At 39.4% G+C, this 16,604-nt stretch overlaps 2 protein-coding genes across 4 annotated transcripts in view; both read right to left on the bottom strand.

The window, feature by feature from the left end:
* Positions 1–249: 249 nt before the first annotated feature.
* LOC109217349 (dnaJ homolog subfamily B member 4-like) lies at positions 250–7,937 on the bottom strand. The gene is made up of 3 exons (XM_019381591.1): positions 7,709–7,937; positions 6,927–7,357; positions 250–903 (listed from the first exon to the last, which is right to left on the bottom strand). The coding sequence occupies exons 1-3, from the start codon at positions 7,871–7,873 to the stop codon at positions 468–470; spliced, it is 1,032 nt and encodes a 343-aa protein (XP_019237136.1). The 5' UTR covers positions 7,874–7,937; the 3' UTR covers positions 250–467.
* A 1,269-nt stretch (positions 7,938–9,206) lies between these two features.
* LOC109217347 overlaps positions 9,207–16,604 on the bottom strand; it is a 20,168-nt gene continuing 12,770 nt past the window's right edge. Inside the window, exons 15-28 of one of the 3 annotated variants that reach the window (XM_019381588.1) lie at positions 15,954–16,118; positions 15,776–15,838; positions 15,545–15,652; positions 15,374–15,457; positions 13,833–13,880; positions 13,329–13,403; positions 12,279–12,374; positions 12,113–12,193; positions 11,939–12,010; positions 11,440–11,484; positions 11,287–11,370; positions 10,257–10,360; positions 10,021–10,173; positions 9,207–9,915 (exon numbers count right to left, since the gene is read on the bottom strand). In XM_019381588.1, coding sequence (XP_019237133.1) covers positions 10,029–10,173; positions 10,257–10,360; positions 11,287–11,370; positions 11,440–11,484; positions 11,939–12,010; positions 12,113–12,193; positions 12,279–12,374; positions 13,329–13,403; positions 13,833–13,880; positions 15,374–15,457; positions 15,545–15,652; positions 15,776–15,838; positions 15,954–16,118 — 1,170 coding nt within the window. In that variant the 3' untranslated portion in view covers positions 9,207–9,915; positions 10,021–10,028. Of the gene's footprint in view, positions 10,174–10,256; positions 10,361–11,286; positions 11,371–11,439; positions 11,485–11,938; positions 12,011–12,112; positions 12,194–12,278; positions 12,375–13,328; positions 13,404–13,832; positions 13,881–15,373; positions 15,458–15,544; positions 15,653–15,775; positions 15,839–15,953; positions 16,119–16,604 lie in introns of all 3 variants that reach the window. The other 2 variants (XM_019381587.1, XM_019381586.1) reach the window with 2 other exon arrangements.

Consider the following 16,604-nt stretch of genomic DNA (forward strand, 5'->3'; position numbering starts at 1 on the left):
TATTTGGAAGCAGAGCCAGAATTTGAAGTTTATAGTTATGAATTGTAAACTTTTTAATTTACTGTCTAAGTTAATATTTTGTACATATCCAAATACATGATTTGAATCAAAGTAATATGATTCGATCAAACCCGTAACCAACACTCTACTCCTGAGCATACTGTTATTGGGCCCGTGCTCTTTACTAGTCGATATATATAGGGGAACAGCATTAGATTAGTTAGATCTAATAATACGCATGGAAAAGAATATAAAAAATAAAAAATGGAAGAGATTCCAATCACTACCCTGTCACAAAAGTTGCAAGAAAAAATGAGACCTAAATATCGTACTAAAGGTTTCAGAAGAAATCCACAAACGAATAGTGTGTACATTTCTTTGCATGAGCAACAAAAGCAAAGACAGAGGCAAGCTTATGTAGTAGGTAGCATTTGATAAATAAAACTCTAGGTGCTAATGTTCAATAATCATGTTAAGTATCGCTTAATGCCAGCTTTCTGCTCAGAAGTAAGCTTGCTGGGGAACTTGATGTTAAACTTCACTCGCAAGTTCCCTTTTTTGTTAGGTTCCTTAGGAATGGGCATACCTTCTCCTTTGATAACTTCTTCATAATTTGGACTAATGATGGAATTAATCGGTATGGTTAGATTCCGACCATCGAGCGTTGTTATTTGAGCAGTATATCCAGTAAGAGCCTCTACCAGGGAGATCTTCTGGGTGACAACGAGATCATTGCCATCTCTCTTGAAGACACTATGCGGCTTCTCATCGATTATGAAGACAAGGTCCGAGGGAATTATGCCTCGTTGCTCGTTTCCTTTTTCTGGAAATGTTATCTTAGTCCCCTTCTTCCATCCTGGTTTGATATCAATTGTCAAAATTTCCTCGGTTGTACTGGGTCGCCTGTGCACACAATTAAATTAATTTTATCAGGGTTGAATGGATCCGTTAATGATCTTCCAAAATATTCCTCAACATGACGGGAAAAACGCCAAATATAACTCAACATTAAACACCAAAACATGAAGCGCAACCAGCAGGAATCCAAGGACCTGTTGCGTTTCCCAAGAGAGGCATAAAGCACTTTGCAGTGTGAGATCCAAAACTTCAGGTTGACTGGGTTGAAAAGTAAGAGAAGCAGAAGAGAATTGACAAATTTTCAAATAGATTTACTGCACTAGTTCACTAGATAATGCCATAAGAGCAGCAATCTGGTGCCATGAACTAATTTTAGTTTAGAATGAGTAGGTAAGACACTCCCATAGAAAATAGAAATATAGTGGAATCAAAATGTTCCAAACTGACCACACAGAATTTGCAGATGACTTATTATACCTAGCTGCATTGCATAAATTGCGAAGATAGCTAGTTTTCGGTAGTTTAAATATCTTAAGCACATATATTTCCGCCTCAACTATTTTCCTAAAAGAAAAGATTGTTCCAATTGTTTCATAAACTACTAAAGCACACCAAACAGGAAAAGAAATAATAATAAATAAATAAATGAATAAAGAGCCAAAGTTTTCCCCGAACTACAATAGACACTATCACCTATGTAAAGCTAAAGCTTCACGGCCCGCATTTCCATTTATAAATCATGAAAACAATGAAAGATCTCGGATAAAGGTAAAAATTAACCTACCACGACTAGGATAAGTCTAGCTAACAATCTAAGTTGCTTGGACTCTTCACTTTCCCTGCCGCACCTATGTCGACACGATGTGGGTGGGCGTGTGGGTATGGGATCCGTGTTGGATTTGGTTAATCGTTTTTGGGTACTTTGACCAAAATCCACAGAGAAATTCGAGATAGATACAATGATTTCTTAAATCAACACAAAGCTAGGGTGGAATTGAGAACAAAATAGAAACTTTTGTACTCTCAAGCACCATGTAAGTTTTTCACATAATGTCTCATAATTTAGCATCTTTTTCTAACTCTTCAGATATTTCAACTATTTTTAGTCGAAACCCCACACACGTATCCATACCTAGAACCCTACCCCACAATCTTAATATTTAGATCATGAAGGATCCCACCTCCAAATCCACACCCGTATCCTGAACCCGAGCAACTTAGCTAACAACAGCAACCAACATCAATTCACCAAAGTAGTCATTTGGCACACCCAGAATGTGCTAATTTCAACTCAAAGCAAAATTAGCAATTAACATCAAGCTTCAAAGTGACAATATATATGTTATAGTTATACTATTTATATCATCAAAAGAAAATGACACTATATATGTTTACCAATCCAAAGAAAAGTGAATAGTTTATATTTTCCTCCGAAATTAATATCCTATTTGGAACTTGCCCTACACCAATCAGTTCCTTGTAGGGGAAAAAAAAGACAAGTGATTACGCAACTAGAGGTACTACGTAATTGAATACTGACAACATATCAAACTTGACATCCCTGTGACTCAATTAGTATAAAGTAGAGGAATCTATACCTGCCCAAAGTCATAACCAGCTTTTCAATCTTCACTAAATTGGGTTCAAAGGAAGATGCAAAGCTCTTAATTGCTTACCCACAAAAAAAGGGTAGAGGTAAAGCTCCTACATCTTAGAATCCAATCATACCAAAGTGCCAAACATAAGCGAGGAATGGGGCAAAAGCAAATAGAGAACAAGACAAATAGTATGAGCAACCAACTTTTTAACCCCTGGGCACATGCTGCATAACCTTTCTAGGGTAAAATGCAATCTCAGAAATCACACTGTCATCAACTATTTTCAATAGTAACTTCTACTCGATGCTAGCAATAACTAATTAAGTGGGACCCATATATAATCAAATCATAAGGGCCCTTCCCTAAAATGATGCTTTATATCAGCGTTTCTCGCACACTCTTGGGCTGGTTAATCAGCATATCCTCATTGAGAAAGGTGATCGATCATTTATCCTCCTTCTGGTGCAAACAGTGAGGTCAGTTACTCAACACCACCAGTGGTACTAACACATGATAACATAAGCCATTCTAACAAGAAATGCGAACACTAAAAAGAATAGTGTATCTTTGTTCATTTTTGTATAGAAGGGTTTCGAACTTTGTAATTATCCAGGCACTAGCTTTGTGCCAGGTTTCTAATTTTGTACTATAATACACCATTTTATCTGGGAGCGCGGGATGTGCTTGGGGTAGCAAAGGGCTATTCAGGCAGACATCAAGGTGAGACATCAAGGTGACTGGTGGTGGAACGATGTAGTCCAAGGAAAAGTGGAGGCGAAGAAGGCGGCGTTTGCTAAGTTGGCAGGGAGCACAAGCGAGGAAGAAAGGAGAGTGAACAGGGAGAGCTACAAGGTGGCGAGGAAGGAAGCGAAGCTAGCGGTCACGGAAGCTAAAAATGCGGCGTTTGGTCGTATGTACGAGGAATTGGGGGAGAAAGGCGGGGACAGGAAGTTATTCCGGTTGGCTAAAGTGAGGGAGAGGAAGGCTCGGGATCTAGACCAAGTTAGGTGCATCAAGGACGAGGATGGTAGAGTTCTGATGAGGGAGTCTCAAGTCAAGCAGAGGTGGCAGTCGTACTTTCGAGACCTGCTTAACAAGGAGGGGGATCGAGACATAGAGCTAGGGGAGCTGGGGCATTCAGAGTGTCATAGAGACCTTGGGTACTGCAGGCGCATTAGGGTGGAGGAGGTCGTGGGGGCTTTGCGTAGGATGGAGTCGGGGTCGAGCGACCGAGGCCAGACGGAAATCCCGGGTGGAGTTCTGGAAATGCGTGGGTAGGACAGGAGTGGAGTGGCTGTCTAGGTTGTTCAATGTGATCTTCAGGACTAAGAGGATGCCGGAGGAGTGGAGGTGGAGTACAGTGGTGCCCTTGTATAAGAACAAAGGGGATATCCAGTGTTGTAACAACTATGTATCAAATTACTTAGTCACACCATGAAAGTCTGGGAGCGGGTGGTTGAGGCGAGGGTGAGGGGGATGACGTCCATATCCGTGAACCAGTTCGGTTTCATGCCGGGCCGCTCCACTACAGAAGCTATCCACCTTGTCAGGAGATTGGTGAAACGGGATAAGAAGAAGGACCTGCACATGGTGTTTATTGACTTGGAGAAGGGGTATGACAAGGTCCCAAGGGAGGTGCTATGGAGGTGCCTGGAGGCGAAGAGCGTGCCGGAAGCCTACATCAGAGCGATCAAGGACATGTACAATGGAGCTAAGACTAGGGTTAGGACGGTGGGTGGCGACTCAGACCATTTCCCGGTGGTTATGGGGCTTCATCAAGGATCCGCGCTTAGCCCTTTCTTATTTGCCTTGGTGATGGATGCACTGACACGCCATATTCAAGGGGATGTGCCATGGTGTATGCTATTTGCTGGTGACATAGTCTTGATAGACGAGACGAGGGTCGGTGTTAACGAGAGGTTGGAGGTCTGGAGACAGACTCTCGAGTCTAAGGGTTTCAAACTAAGCAGGTCTAAGACAGAATACCTGGAGTGCAAGTTTAGCGCCGAGTCGAGCGAAGTAGGCAGGGACGTGAAGCTTGGATCTCAGGTCATCTCCAAGAGGGACAGTTTCAAATATCTTGGGTCGGTGATTCAAGGGGACAAAGAGATCGACGAGGATGTCACTCACCGTATAGGGGCGGGGTGGTCGAAATGGAGGCTTGCATCAGGAGTCTTGTGTGACAAGAAAGTGCCACCGAAACTCAAGGGGAAGTTTTATAGAGGTGTGGTTAGACCTGCCATGTTGTATGGGGCGGAGTGCTGGCCGGTTAAGAAATCGCATGTTCAGAGAGTGAAGGTTGCGGAGATGAGGATGCTCAGGTGGATGTGCGGGCGCACCAGGTTAGATAAGATTAAGAATGAAGTTATTCGGGAGAAGGTGGGGGTGGCCCCAGTGGATGAGAAGATGCGAGAAGCGAGGCTTAGGTGGTTCGGGCATGTGCGGAGGAGAAGCCCCGATCCCCCGGTAAGGAGTTGTGAGCGGCCGGTGGTTGGCTCGAGTCGAGGCAGGGGGAGGCCTAAGAAGTATTGGGGAGAGGTGATTAGGCAGGACATGGCAAGAATGCGGATTTCGAGGACATGGCCCTTGATAGGAAAGTCTGGAGGTCTAGTATCAGGGTTGTAGGATAGGGGCTTCTAGAACTTTTCGTACTTCATTCCCGGGGCTAGGTGGGGTTTGGTAGGGCTCTCCATAGATGACTTGCGTATTGTATTGTGCCCCCTTATGGTAGTTACTGGTCGATATTATTGCATGCCATTTAATTTATGGTTTTATGTTTAGATAATTATTTATGCGATTTCTGCTGGAGTCACTAATGTTATTTTATTTTTATTTTTCCTTTTCCTTTTCTTTCCTGAGCCGAGGGTCGATTGGAAACAGCCTCTCTGCCCTTTCGGGTAGGGGTAAGGCCTGTGTACGTGTTACCCTCCCCAGACCCCACTATGTGGGACTATACTGGGTAGTTGTTGTTGTTGTAATACACCATTTTATCTGTTCAAAAAAAAACGAGTATCTTTTTTGAGAAAGGTTCTTAGATCATAGCCAGTTTATTTTATCCTTTATGCTAGTTTAATAGCTAATTGTCAGGCCTAAAGAAACGGATTGGTGCATATGTCAACATAAGAACTTGCCATTACTTTGTCAATATCCATAATGCAGAAAATGAAGGAGGAAAATGAGTTTATGATGAATTTGAAGAAGCAGAAGCACAGACTATTGTAGCTTCAACTAATTCAAGCCTTGAAATAGCAGCTTTTTCTTGTTTTAGAGAAAAACATAATTTACGAAGGCACTCAATTCAGCCAACTCATTGAGTAGCTTCCACTCAGATCATGCCATTGTAAAAACAAAAAATGATAAATACCCAATAATGGTCACTCCATGGAAATTTAACATTTTGTATGAATCAATCAGCTAGACCTCAATCAGATTAGATAGGATCATACCACAAAAAATCTCTCTTTTTAAGTTAACTCTGCGCATGAATGAATCAATAACCACCGCTAACATGCCATCTCCAGAAGATACACCCTCAATCCTGACGACCTCCAAAAGACATGCCCCAAGTCTTTATATCTATTACCAGTCTAGTCAGGTTAATTTTATACCAGTACTGAAAAATTTGTCACATAGATGTTCTCTAGATCTCGCTCTTACCCCTAGACAAACTCTAGTTCGACTCCTGGCAACACCAATCTAAAACTTGAGGATGGTAGTGTACGGCCCAGCTTGCACGCACGTTGACTATTCCATCGGGTACCATTGCGCGGACTCTTCTTTAGCCACCGAACCCGTGTCGTGTCGACACTGGTACTGGTAAGCGTGTGGGAATCGTACCGGGTGTGGTCAATTGAGATCGGGTACGTTGACCACAATCCATGGACAAATTTGAGGGAAAATGAAAGATTGAAGTTTAGCTGCTGCATGCTAGTGCGTAGTGCCTACAACTTGAGAAATTCTCAAAATACAAACAATAACAAACCCAGTGTAACCCCACATAGTGGGGTCTGGGGAGGATAGTGTGTACGCAAACCTCACCCCTACCTTGTGGAGATAGAGAGGGAGAAATTCTCAAAATCAAAGATTGAATTATTGGTTGCACTCCACAACCTATGAGTTTTTCCCCATAATATTTCTCATAATTTAGGATATTTTTATAGATCTATTTCTAGATTTTTGAATTATTTTTAGCTGAATCCCTACATACGTAGTCGTACCTGGATCCGTATCCCCGAATCTCAAAATTTGGATTATCAAGGATCGACCCTAGAACCCACCCTATATCTAAGAAACATAGCTTGCTACATCCCACCAGGTAACTCTACCCACCAAGGCTTAGGCACATGATAAGAAATCACTTATAGTATTTTTGTCTCCGCTACACCAACCTAAAACAATTTATTCAAGAAAAAGGGAAAAAAGTAGAGAACTTTTTTATCACTGAGGGCAGGTATAATATTAAAAACTCACCCAGTAGCATCAGTAACTTCTCTGGATATCTTCATCTTCTTGGTGGTTCCTTTATACAAATCCTCCAAACTACAAGGCAGCGTCCGCTCAATCGGAGCAGCCTTTCGTGGCACATTACTTGATGCACCTTCACCGGCAGCATTCCTGAAAGAAGTGAAAATATCTTCACCAAACATACCCCTAGGAAAACTTGAACCGCCTGCCCTTCCACCACCCATATCTCCCATCCCTCCACCAAACGGGCTCGAAAACCCGAAAAATTCACTGAATATATCATCAGCACTACGTGGGTTGAACCGGAACGACCCGTGACCCGCCCCACCATCTGATGTGCCTGGATATCCACCGGCACCTGGTGGTGGCACCTGCCCTTTTAACCCCTCTTCTCCGTATTGATCATACACTGCCCTCTTCTGTGGATCACTCAACACCTGCAATCAACATCAAAATTCATCTAAATACAAAATTTAGGAAAATAATTTGGAAAATTAAAGTCAAGCCCATTAAAATTGGGGTTATTGAGCATGCATATACATTGTAGGCTACAGAATTTTCTTTTTTCAAAATTAACTACAAACTTAGAAAATAGTAATAAATGGACCCCGTGAAAATTCAGAGATCTATATCTTCTTTTGTTTCAAAAAGTAACTACAAATTTAGGAAATACTTATCGAATACATGAAAAATGGAATAATTGGTACAAAAATTATTTTTTCCAGAATTAAGAGCAAATTTAGTAAGTAATTGGGAAAATTAGGGGGAAGTGCAATGTAATTACATACATCGTAGGCTTCAGAGATTTGTTTGAATTTGGCTTCAGCATCTTTTTTGTTGTTAGGGTTCTTATCAGGGTGCCATTTCATGGCGAGCTTGCGATACGCTTTTTTGAGGTCATCTTCTTTGGCGTTGCGGTCCACCTGAAGTACTTTGTAGTAGTCCACACCCATGCTTTTCTTCTTTTCCGACGAGGCTCCAGCGATCCAGTGTGGACGGAGATTAATTATTCATCCAAGTTGGGATTTTAACTATTGGGCCGGATGGTGAATGGGTCTCCAGGCCCAATTGTTTGTCCTTTATTGAGCTATCCTGCACAGCCCAAAGGTCATTTACTTTTGGGGAATTTTACAGGACTACTTAGGCTCCATTTAAAAGGGGCAACACCCACTTTTGGGGTACCATTGAAGTTATACGCGCATTGCATAATTTTTTACAAAGTATATCCACTCGGATCTCTTCAACAGGGGTGTTCACAAAAATCCAAAAAACTGAACCAAGCTGACTAAAAAAATCGATCCTTTTTTAGTTTGGTTTGGTTTGGTTTTGATTTTGAATTTTAAAAACTGATCAAATTTAACAAACCTCAATCTTCAAATTGTTAAAACAACAATAAATTTAACAACACATATTTTGCAACTAAGGAGAAGAAGGAGAAGTTGAAGAAGAAACCCAAATAAAGAAGAAGAAGAAGAAGAAGAAGAAAGTAGCAGCGAAAAAGAAAAGAAAAGTATATATATATGAAGTTACCCAAAGGTGGCACGAAATTGGACGCAACATGAAATGAACGATTGAGTATCATATAATTCGAACCATTTTCACCGGCAAATACATTGTTATGTGACATATCCCTGTCTGACTTTATTCCCATATTTAAGCTGATAAAAGGAAATGAACACATCATTTTCTTGAAATCAAATTAATATGGTGCGTAATTTAGCAAAGAAAGAGAAGATCTCCAAGTTTTTTGCTCATGCAGTTTCAGGTTGCCACTGATACGTAAAGAGAAGCCATATCATCGAACAAAGAGGGAAAATTGAACTGCAACAAGTTATGCGACACTTCAACTCGTTATGTAAAGACTTCCATGTTGTTCATTACTTTTTGCTCCAACACCTTATAGAAAGTTGCAACATAACATAAGTTATAATATTGGTATGGTGGAGTATAAGATAATTAATCACGGCATAAGAATTTATATTGAGTTAATATATTGTTTGGCTGTGATTTCAAATGTAGGATAACTAATCAATGTATTATTTTAGACACCAATTGATATAGTATCTTATCACACCACCAACAGGAAATAACTAATTCGTGTTTAACCTATACACAAATAAAGCACCAAAAGGACAAAACTTATCTTTTGCCTTTCTCAAGAAGCCTTGAAGACCAAATATCCTAGGATATAATCTTAAATTCATTATTTTTTAGTTTAAAAGTGAATAAATAATTTAGACGATACTTTGTATGCCAATTTTAGTGCAATGAACCAAACACCAAACAACAAATAATTCATATACTATTAATTCATGTAGTATTAATCCATGCATTACTAATCCAAGATTGTCTTCGAACCAAATGACCCTCAAGGTTACAATCTATCCTTCTCAGCTATTGAATAGTTACAATCGGGCCCATTCTAAGGGTTTCATCAAAATCTTTCTCACAGAAACAAGTTCTTCAGGCGATCACATTTAGGTTACCATCTCTCCTAAAATTTGCTAAAATGCCTGAAAATTGATGGATAAAGTTAATATACAAACACGAACACCAGTTTATCAGTTATCAGGAATCCCTAACTTCCTAGTTCCTAATTACCAAATACAGAAGGTCGAGCTGAGCAACCTCTGGAAGCGATAAGAATAATCCTCAAATACAACTGTTACTCCGTACCAGCAGCAACACTTGTGGTTGGGAGTCCCAAGACTGCCCTTTACAGGAAAAAGCACTTGCAACACAACCAAAGCCGCCATTATAAGGCTGAGGGTATTTTTATAACCTCATTTCAGAACCAGAAAAGGTCCATGAAACTGACTCCCATCAGGCAATGTAAGGACCCTGTTCTCATCAGCCTGCCAGATTACTTGAAGGAATGGAACCGAGAGCTTTGTCAAGTAGCAATTTCTAGAGGGAAAACCAACAAAACTCCTGGAGTTTAAGATATATAGCATGCCCACAATCTACATGTGAAGCACAAAGCTCAGCATCGGATCTGATAAGAGATGAGCTTCGGTGAGCATATTGAAGCAAATAGGACCAAGAGCAAAGGGAGGGAAACAATGGGAAGTACCCATCCCAGGAGAAGCCCATAACTCACAAGCCAAATTAACTGGCAATTGAAGATTCCCTCGATTTCTCAGCGAGTGCCTCCTTATCAGAATTGCCAATATCACCTGTCTGAGACTGGTTGGGAGGCGCTTGACTTGAACCTTGAGCATCCGATTCAATTCCAAGAACCGTTAAGACAGACCTAAAATAATACAGAAGTATATATCCTCAATAGAGATGAGTAATAATCCTCGTCATATACATATAAAGACTGTTGAAGTGAACCTTGGAAGTGAAGATTTTATGTGCGGTTGGTTTGCATGTGCAACTAAAGGAGCTCTGAGACCAGGCGTTCTACTCAATGCATTTTCAAGCTGAGCTGGAGGTAGCTGAAAGCATATCAAGGTCATGAAGGAAAAAGTTAAAGTTTAGACTTCTTTTTGGTCTTACCAGCAACGTAAGCAAAAGAAACAACTTTCAACAAGTTCGTGCTGAAAACCAAATCTACCATGTACAGCCCACCTACCACCCACTCACAAACTCCAGACAACCCAGAGCAATGTTTGCTCACTTCTTTCATTAAACAGAAATGATGAGGAACAAACAATTTCATATGGAACTACAAAGCCAAATTCAGCAAGGTGACTTCTGGCTTGCCTCAAATTTCATATTACAAATTTACAATAATGTTAGCGCTGGAGCATTTAAGATGACAAAACTTTTGAAGAGTAGTGAGATTTGAAAGGTTCAAAGTGTAAACAACTGAAAGAAGCCCAAGTTCCATTTTAGAACATAATAAAATGTATGTTAAGAGGAGATTGTTAAAAGTTTGCGTCAGAACAGAACCTCGGTAATTGCAACCTCCATATATTTATTGTCAAAAATTAAAACTATCCTAAAACTACCTGATCAAATAGCGGCTAGAGTGCATACAAACGTCTAAAATAGCATCAGTTACAACAACATACAGCATCAACTTTTACCTTAATATTTGAAGGCTCTGCTTTTGCTAACCCAATTTCGCTTAAACTATCTCATTGAGCATGATGATAAAAGAGTAAGTTTAAAGTGCAGATGGCATTCGTTCTGCTAGGATAAATAAATAAACTAGTGGAGATCTTAAAGTCGATTTATTAGGCAACGTCACATTTTTGTTTAAATCAGATAGTTTACAAGCATTTGATTAATTAAACCTTGCGAATGTCATTAGATCAAACAGAACATAAATTCTAATCAAGCCAAGACTTGTTACGTAAATCGCAATGGTAAGATAGTTGAAGGAGAAACATAGTTAGCTTCTACAGCTAAGGCATACCTGAAGCAGCACTCCGAAAGATTGTGGCTTGGTCAAAAGGGCACATTTCACAAATCCTACCCACAGCTTCGGGTATTTCCATATCTGGACAACAAATATGTCAGACTTCACTATGCATAGATTTCTTATCAAAAAAGTACAGGCAGTACATACCTGCTTACTAACAAGACGAGAGAGGATCTCCATTATGAAATCCACCTGCGACAACATTATTAAGGGAACTCAGGCACACAAAAGTAATGAGACATGAAAAAGAGAAAACAAAAGGTTCTAGTACTATGAGGAAGGAAGCTGGCATTCGTTCATTCTCCATGTTCAACTTATACACAATAGACTTTATGATGCTATAGTATTATCAGGAAGAAATATTACAAGCCTGAAAGATGTAAAAGCAAGATAGTTTATTTGTGCCTTGTCACAAAGAAGAAGAAGAAGATTCTTCCAAAGAATAAAGATCGACTCTTCCACTGAGCGGAGGATAACTGTAGAATCATCTCCTAGCAATGTAGCATAAGCACAGATACGAGCACTGTTCTTATCTAAGGGCTACAAGATGCAAAAGCTGGTTCAATCATTTCACACAGCTACTCATCACATTATGTATCCATTTATAACCGGGAGAAAGATACCATGACCGACACATGTATCTTACCAGAGATGGAAAAGCACCAATAGCTTGTATTACAGTCCGCATGAACAACAACGGAAGAGGAATTTGTTCAACCTGCCCCAGAAAGAATAATATATTTATTCTTTCAGATTAATCCAGATTTCAGATTCAAAGAAGAGTTGAAGCTAGAAATGGACGAGTAAAAAGGACCTATACCAATTGGTTCAAGACCTTTGCAAGAACCTGATGCGTGAATGTCTGTCTCTGCTCAAAACAAGCATTGCATGCATCTGTGACCTGCAAAGTCAATATTACCTCTAAGTGGCAAAATTCCAAGAAAACGCAGAAGAGTATGGAAGTCAAAGAGGGTAAAGAAATATGCCTTCTTCAATGGAATGCCTTCTCTTTCAGGATCAATCCTATGGATAGCAATTAATGCTTCAGCAGGAGTTAGCACTGGACCTGAGTGAGCTGATCCCTGTACAAATATGTTTGAACCCATGTAAGGATCAATTGTGAGAGAAAAGATTGCCTCCACTGATTTCTTATTTTTTATAACCGTGGTGTCCGAGCCAGCTTGCACGCGCCTTGACTAATTCCACAGGATACCTGCTACCTCCCACCAGCACAAGGTACTAAGTAACTCTGCCCACCAACACTTAGGCAGATGGAAAGAAATCACTAGTGTTTTTTGCCTCCACTGGGATTTGAACCTACGACCTCATTATTCTCTTCCCATTTCTTCTTTTAATAAAGAATAGAGACTCATATTTTCAACAGAAACTTTCTTAGTTAAAACAACTCTGGAAGTTCAACAAGGTAGAATATGCGGTTCAATTTTCATTCAACACTCACATTGGCCACCAAAACCTATGACTTCAACAGTTTCCCAGTCAAGTTCAGACTTTGTAGGCCTTTTCACATCATTTACAAATTTTCTTCTCAAACTTGCAGATCCAGAACTTTAATCAACGAAGGCAAACAGCCCTTATACATATATCATACACAAACTCCAGAAAATAGAATAAGTTGTCTAGACATAACAGGGCATCAAGAGATAACACATAATATGGCCTCTAAACTAAAGCAGGTCAATAGTGAGTATGCACCAAAAGACCGAATATCTTCTACCATTTTCACATTGAGAACCAATCTTAATTAAAACTTTAGGAGAGATGAAGCTTGGGGCTACAGCCTAGGTAACAGCAAACAGTCATCAATATATATACCAACCATACTATTAAAAATAAGTAAGAAGGAATATCAAATCAACTGTGGGTGTTAAAAAACAGAGAAGAGTACTGCATATAATTAAAGAGTCGCCTCCTCTCCCTCAAAGAAAGAAACTGACAGACTAAAAGATAGGAAGTAAAAGGACCACAAATAACAGCCCTTGAAAGAAACATTGTTGATAGAAATGTAAACTGAGTACCTGTAGAATACGAGAGAGAGCACCTTGGAATTTATCCAATGGAACATTAACAACATGTGGGAAAAGCAGCAAAACCTGACAAAAAAGCGATGCAAGAACTAACTCAAAGAAAGAGGGAAGTAGAACGAGAAAATAACAGAAACATGTGAATGACATAAAGCCAAGAAAAAAAAAGCCAAAACAAAAGGAAAACCACAAAGACTGAAGCAAAGAAGAACAATCTAACACTGCCACAGTTTTTTCGAGGAGTTTCTTTTGCAGTTCAACAAACAATGAACATCTAATTTTGGAATAACCACCTCGTGCATAGACCAATTAAACTTTCTTATTTATTAAAGCCATCACTTCACTGTCTTGTGCACGTATAATCACCTCCTTGAGCATAAATTAAGCCAAAGGGAGAAGTGATGTAGCAACTTCGCAGCAGTGGATGCACAGAGAATGCAAGTAACAAGGGGAAGAAAATTGTAAAAAAATAGGCCATAGAGAAAAAAAGATAAGTACCTCGTCCTTTGACAGGAAAGGAAGTATCATAATAAGAAGTTCAACATCCTGTGAAGCACGAAAGCGAACTTAGAGGCTCAAATACTGATCACATCATAATCTTAGCTTTTGGACAGAGAACAAGAATCTACTAAGCTACATGAGAAATGCTGCTGTTATCTCCACTGAGTTACCATCGGTTCTACTGATTAGCCAAGGATACCATGCACCAGACACGGATAAAGTTACCAAATTGTATGCGTCTACAAGTCATTTCATTTTCAGTTGAACATTTCGACTTGAACCCCATATAACACCTAGTCTCCAACAGTTGTGACAAAATTCAAGATAAATGTAAAATCCATTGCAACATGCTAAACTTTACATTTCAAAAATGTGAAAGACGAAAACTCAAGTTTCCTATTTTAGTTACATAACTTTAAGACTTCATTTTTTTTGTTTGTTTCGAGAAAGGTAACAGTTAAAATTAGAAAGCCCAGCACAAAGGTTGTGCTGGTAACCATTTTTTCCAAAAGAAAGCAAAAACCTATCCTTGTTCTCCTTACTAGGATTATCTATCCTTTAAGACTTCATTTAATAACTAGCAGAACAACCAATTTAGAAAATACCACTTCATTTGGCTTTGTACAACGTTGGTTTGATTTTTACCTTGTAATTCAAATGTCACACTAACAAAGCACTTTGTTTAGTAACTTCTGATTTACATTATTTTTTCTTTGCCCAATATAGGTAGGTTAAACATGTACTTATAACATGATAGCGACAAATTTTTGACACCAAATGTAAAAGGATGGTCTAGGTTTTGGCTTTTCTTTTTGTTATTTCATTCCCGTTTTCATTCAATATTTTTGTGCTTGGCAAAATATGGTCCAATAAGTTAAAGCTAAGAAAGGAAAGTAATGCTAAAAGGGGAAAGAAGTAGATAAATGCCACTGAAGATCGTCTATTTTACTTCACTAAAACATTTTCAATGACATTACTCCTAGGAGAAATATTTCAAATGAAATTTCCTACTGTTACTCAACTTAAAATTGGCTTTATGGACCAAAATGGAAGGGCTTCGTGAAAGAGTTTTGCAAAAACTTATTGGAAGAACTAAACCAGCAACTTTTTGGAAAAGCTTTTGCAATAATTCAAAAATCATCCACAAATAAAATTGAATGGTATGTCCTCATTAGGAAATACCAAACACTACCATATTGAACTTCTGAGAAATATAATTAGTATATCAAATTTTTTATCCATCTAAAAAGGATATTAATAAGACAAAATTTCCCTCCATAAGTTTGTAACAATTCAATGAAGTATAAGGTTAATAAGTGAATGGAAAACTAAGACACTTAGATATAGAGTAAACTTCTAACATTAAACCATTGGAATTTTTTATTAGTACGGATTCATCAACAAACAGCATTGCCACTACTCAACTAACCATCCTACTACTTTAATATATTAAAATAGCATGTTAGTTTGTAGTAGATACTTCATATAGCAGTCCAACAATAGAAGACATTTTCAATAACTATAATCATACTTGATACCTTTACTTTAGTCTCATATAGCTTCCTGATAGTAGTTATCAACTGTAAGGAAGGAACTGTCCCCTCGGTCAACGTTTGCAAAACCTTGAGTTATGAACAAAAATAAGTATGTTAAAGAGTGTATTTCTTCTTCCAAGCTTTCATTAACTGGACATTGAAGTGCATCAAGACCTGCATCAATAGCTTTTCACTTCCACTTGGTGGATCTGATATGATCTCGAGTAGCTCAGATGAAGAACCAATTGTCCGAACTAGCATATGGATTTGTTGATGTATTGCCTGCATAACATTTAGCAGCTCTCAGTATGTTCAACACAAAATCAAGGTGAAGCAGGGTTAGGAACGACCAATGAAGCTGTGAACACAATTCTAACAGAAAGTCATCAAGGTTTTAAAGCAAACCTGCTGTACAGCCTCGGATGCACGACTATATACAACAAATATTTGGCCAAAAAGTGAGTGCTTCTGCTCAGCAACATATACAAGCATTTGTTAGGTTATGGAAGTAGGAACAATGTCTCACCGAACAAGGACTAAATGTTCAATGACAAGCAACAATAGCCAAACTAAGGAGAAGAACCTTAGTACACAGTGCAAAATAGAGCGACAAGCAACGCTGGCCTTCAGCTATCGAAAATGGTGATATGCTTCCAGCAGTGGATGACTGAAGAGTGTCAGAGGACACATCTTTGGTGGTGATAGAAGATGATGGTCCTTCTTCCGTGGGTTTTTCTGAAGCAGAATCCTGAAAAAGAGAGCATCAAGTAGCTGCACGAAAGAGAGCTAGCAACAACAACATGCCCGGTATATTCCCATAAGTGGGGTTTGGGGAGGGAGGTGTCAACGCAGACCTTACCCCTACCTTGTGCTGGTGCCTGGTAGAGAGGATGTTTCCGAAAGAGAGCTAGCAAAAAGCAATTATTTCAATCCCAGTATGCAAGTTATGAACTAGAGAACACATACTCAACAAGCATCATGAGTACGTTTCTCTCACTTCACTTCTAATTTCATCACTGCTTGGCTTTCTTCCTGGTTACTTCCTTCAACTTCCCATAGAGGGAGAGGGGAGGTTGGGGGTTCACATATTCAGACAAGTTTCCTTGTTCATTGTTTTCTTACAGTAAACAAAGATATAGCAGCAATCAATTAACACTGAGTATGAAAGACAAGCAACCAACAGAAGTCCCTCTCATTATCCAGACTCTCCCCCCCCCCCCCCCCCCCCCCCCCC

This window comes from Nicotiana attenuata, unplaced genomic scaffold, assembly GCF_001879085.1.
Source record: "Nicotiana attenuata strain UT unplaced genomic scaffold, NIATTr2, whole genome shotgun sequence".
NCBI classification, from domain to species: Eukaryota; Viridiplantae; Streptophyta; class Magnoliopsida; order Solanales; family Solanaceae; genus Nicotiana; species Nicotiana attenuata.

Excerpts from the sequence above, each read along its gene's own strand:
- LOC109217349 (XM_019381591.1), bottom strand. The coding sequence starts at position 7,873 with ATGGGTGTGGACTACTACAAAGTACTTCAGGTGGACCGCAACGCCAAA. Across the intron at positions 7,358-7,708 it reads AAATCTCTGAAGCCTACGAT|GTGTTGAGTGATCCACAGAA; the intron begins GTATGTAATTAC and ends TGTTGATTGCAG. Across the intron at positions 904-6,926 it reads GAAGTTACTGATGCTACTGG|GCGACCCAGTACAACCGAGG; the intron begins GTGAGTTTTTAA and ends TTGTGTGCACAG.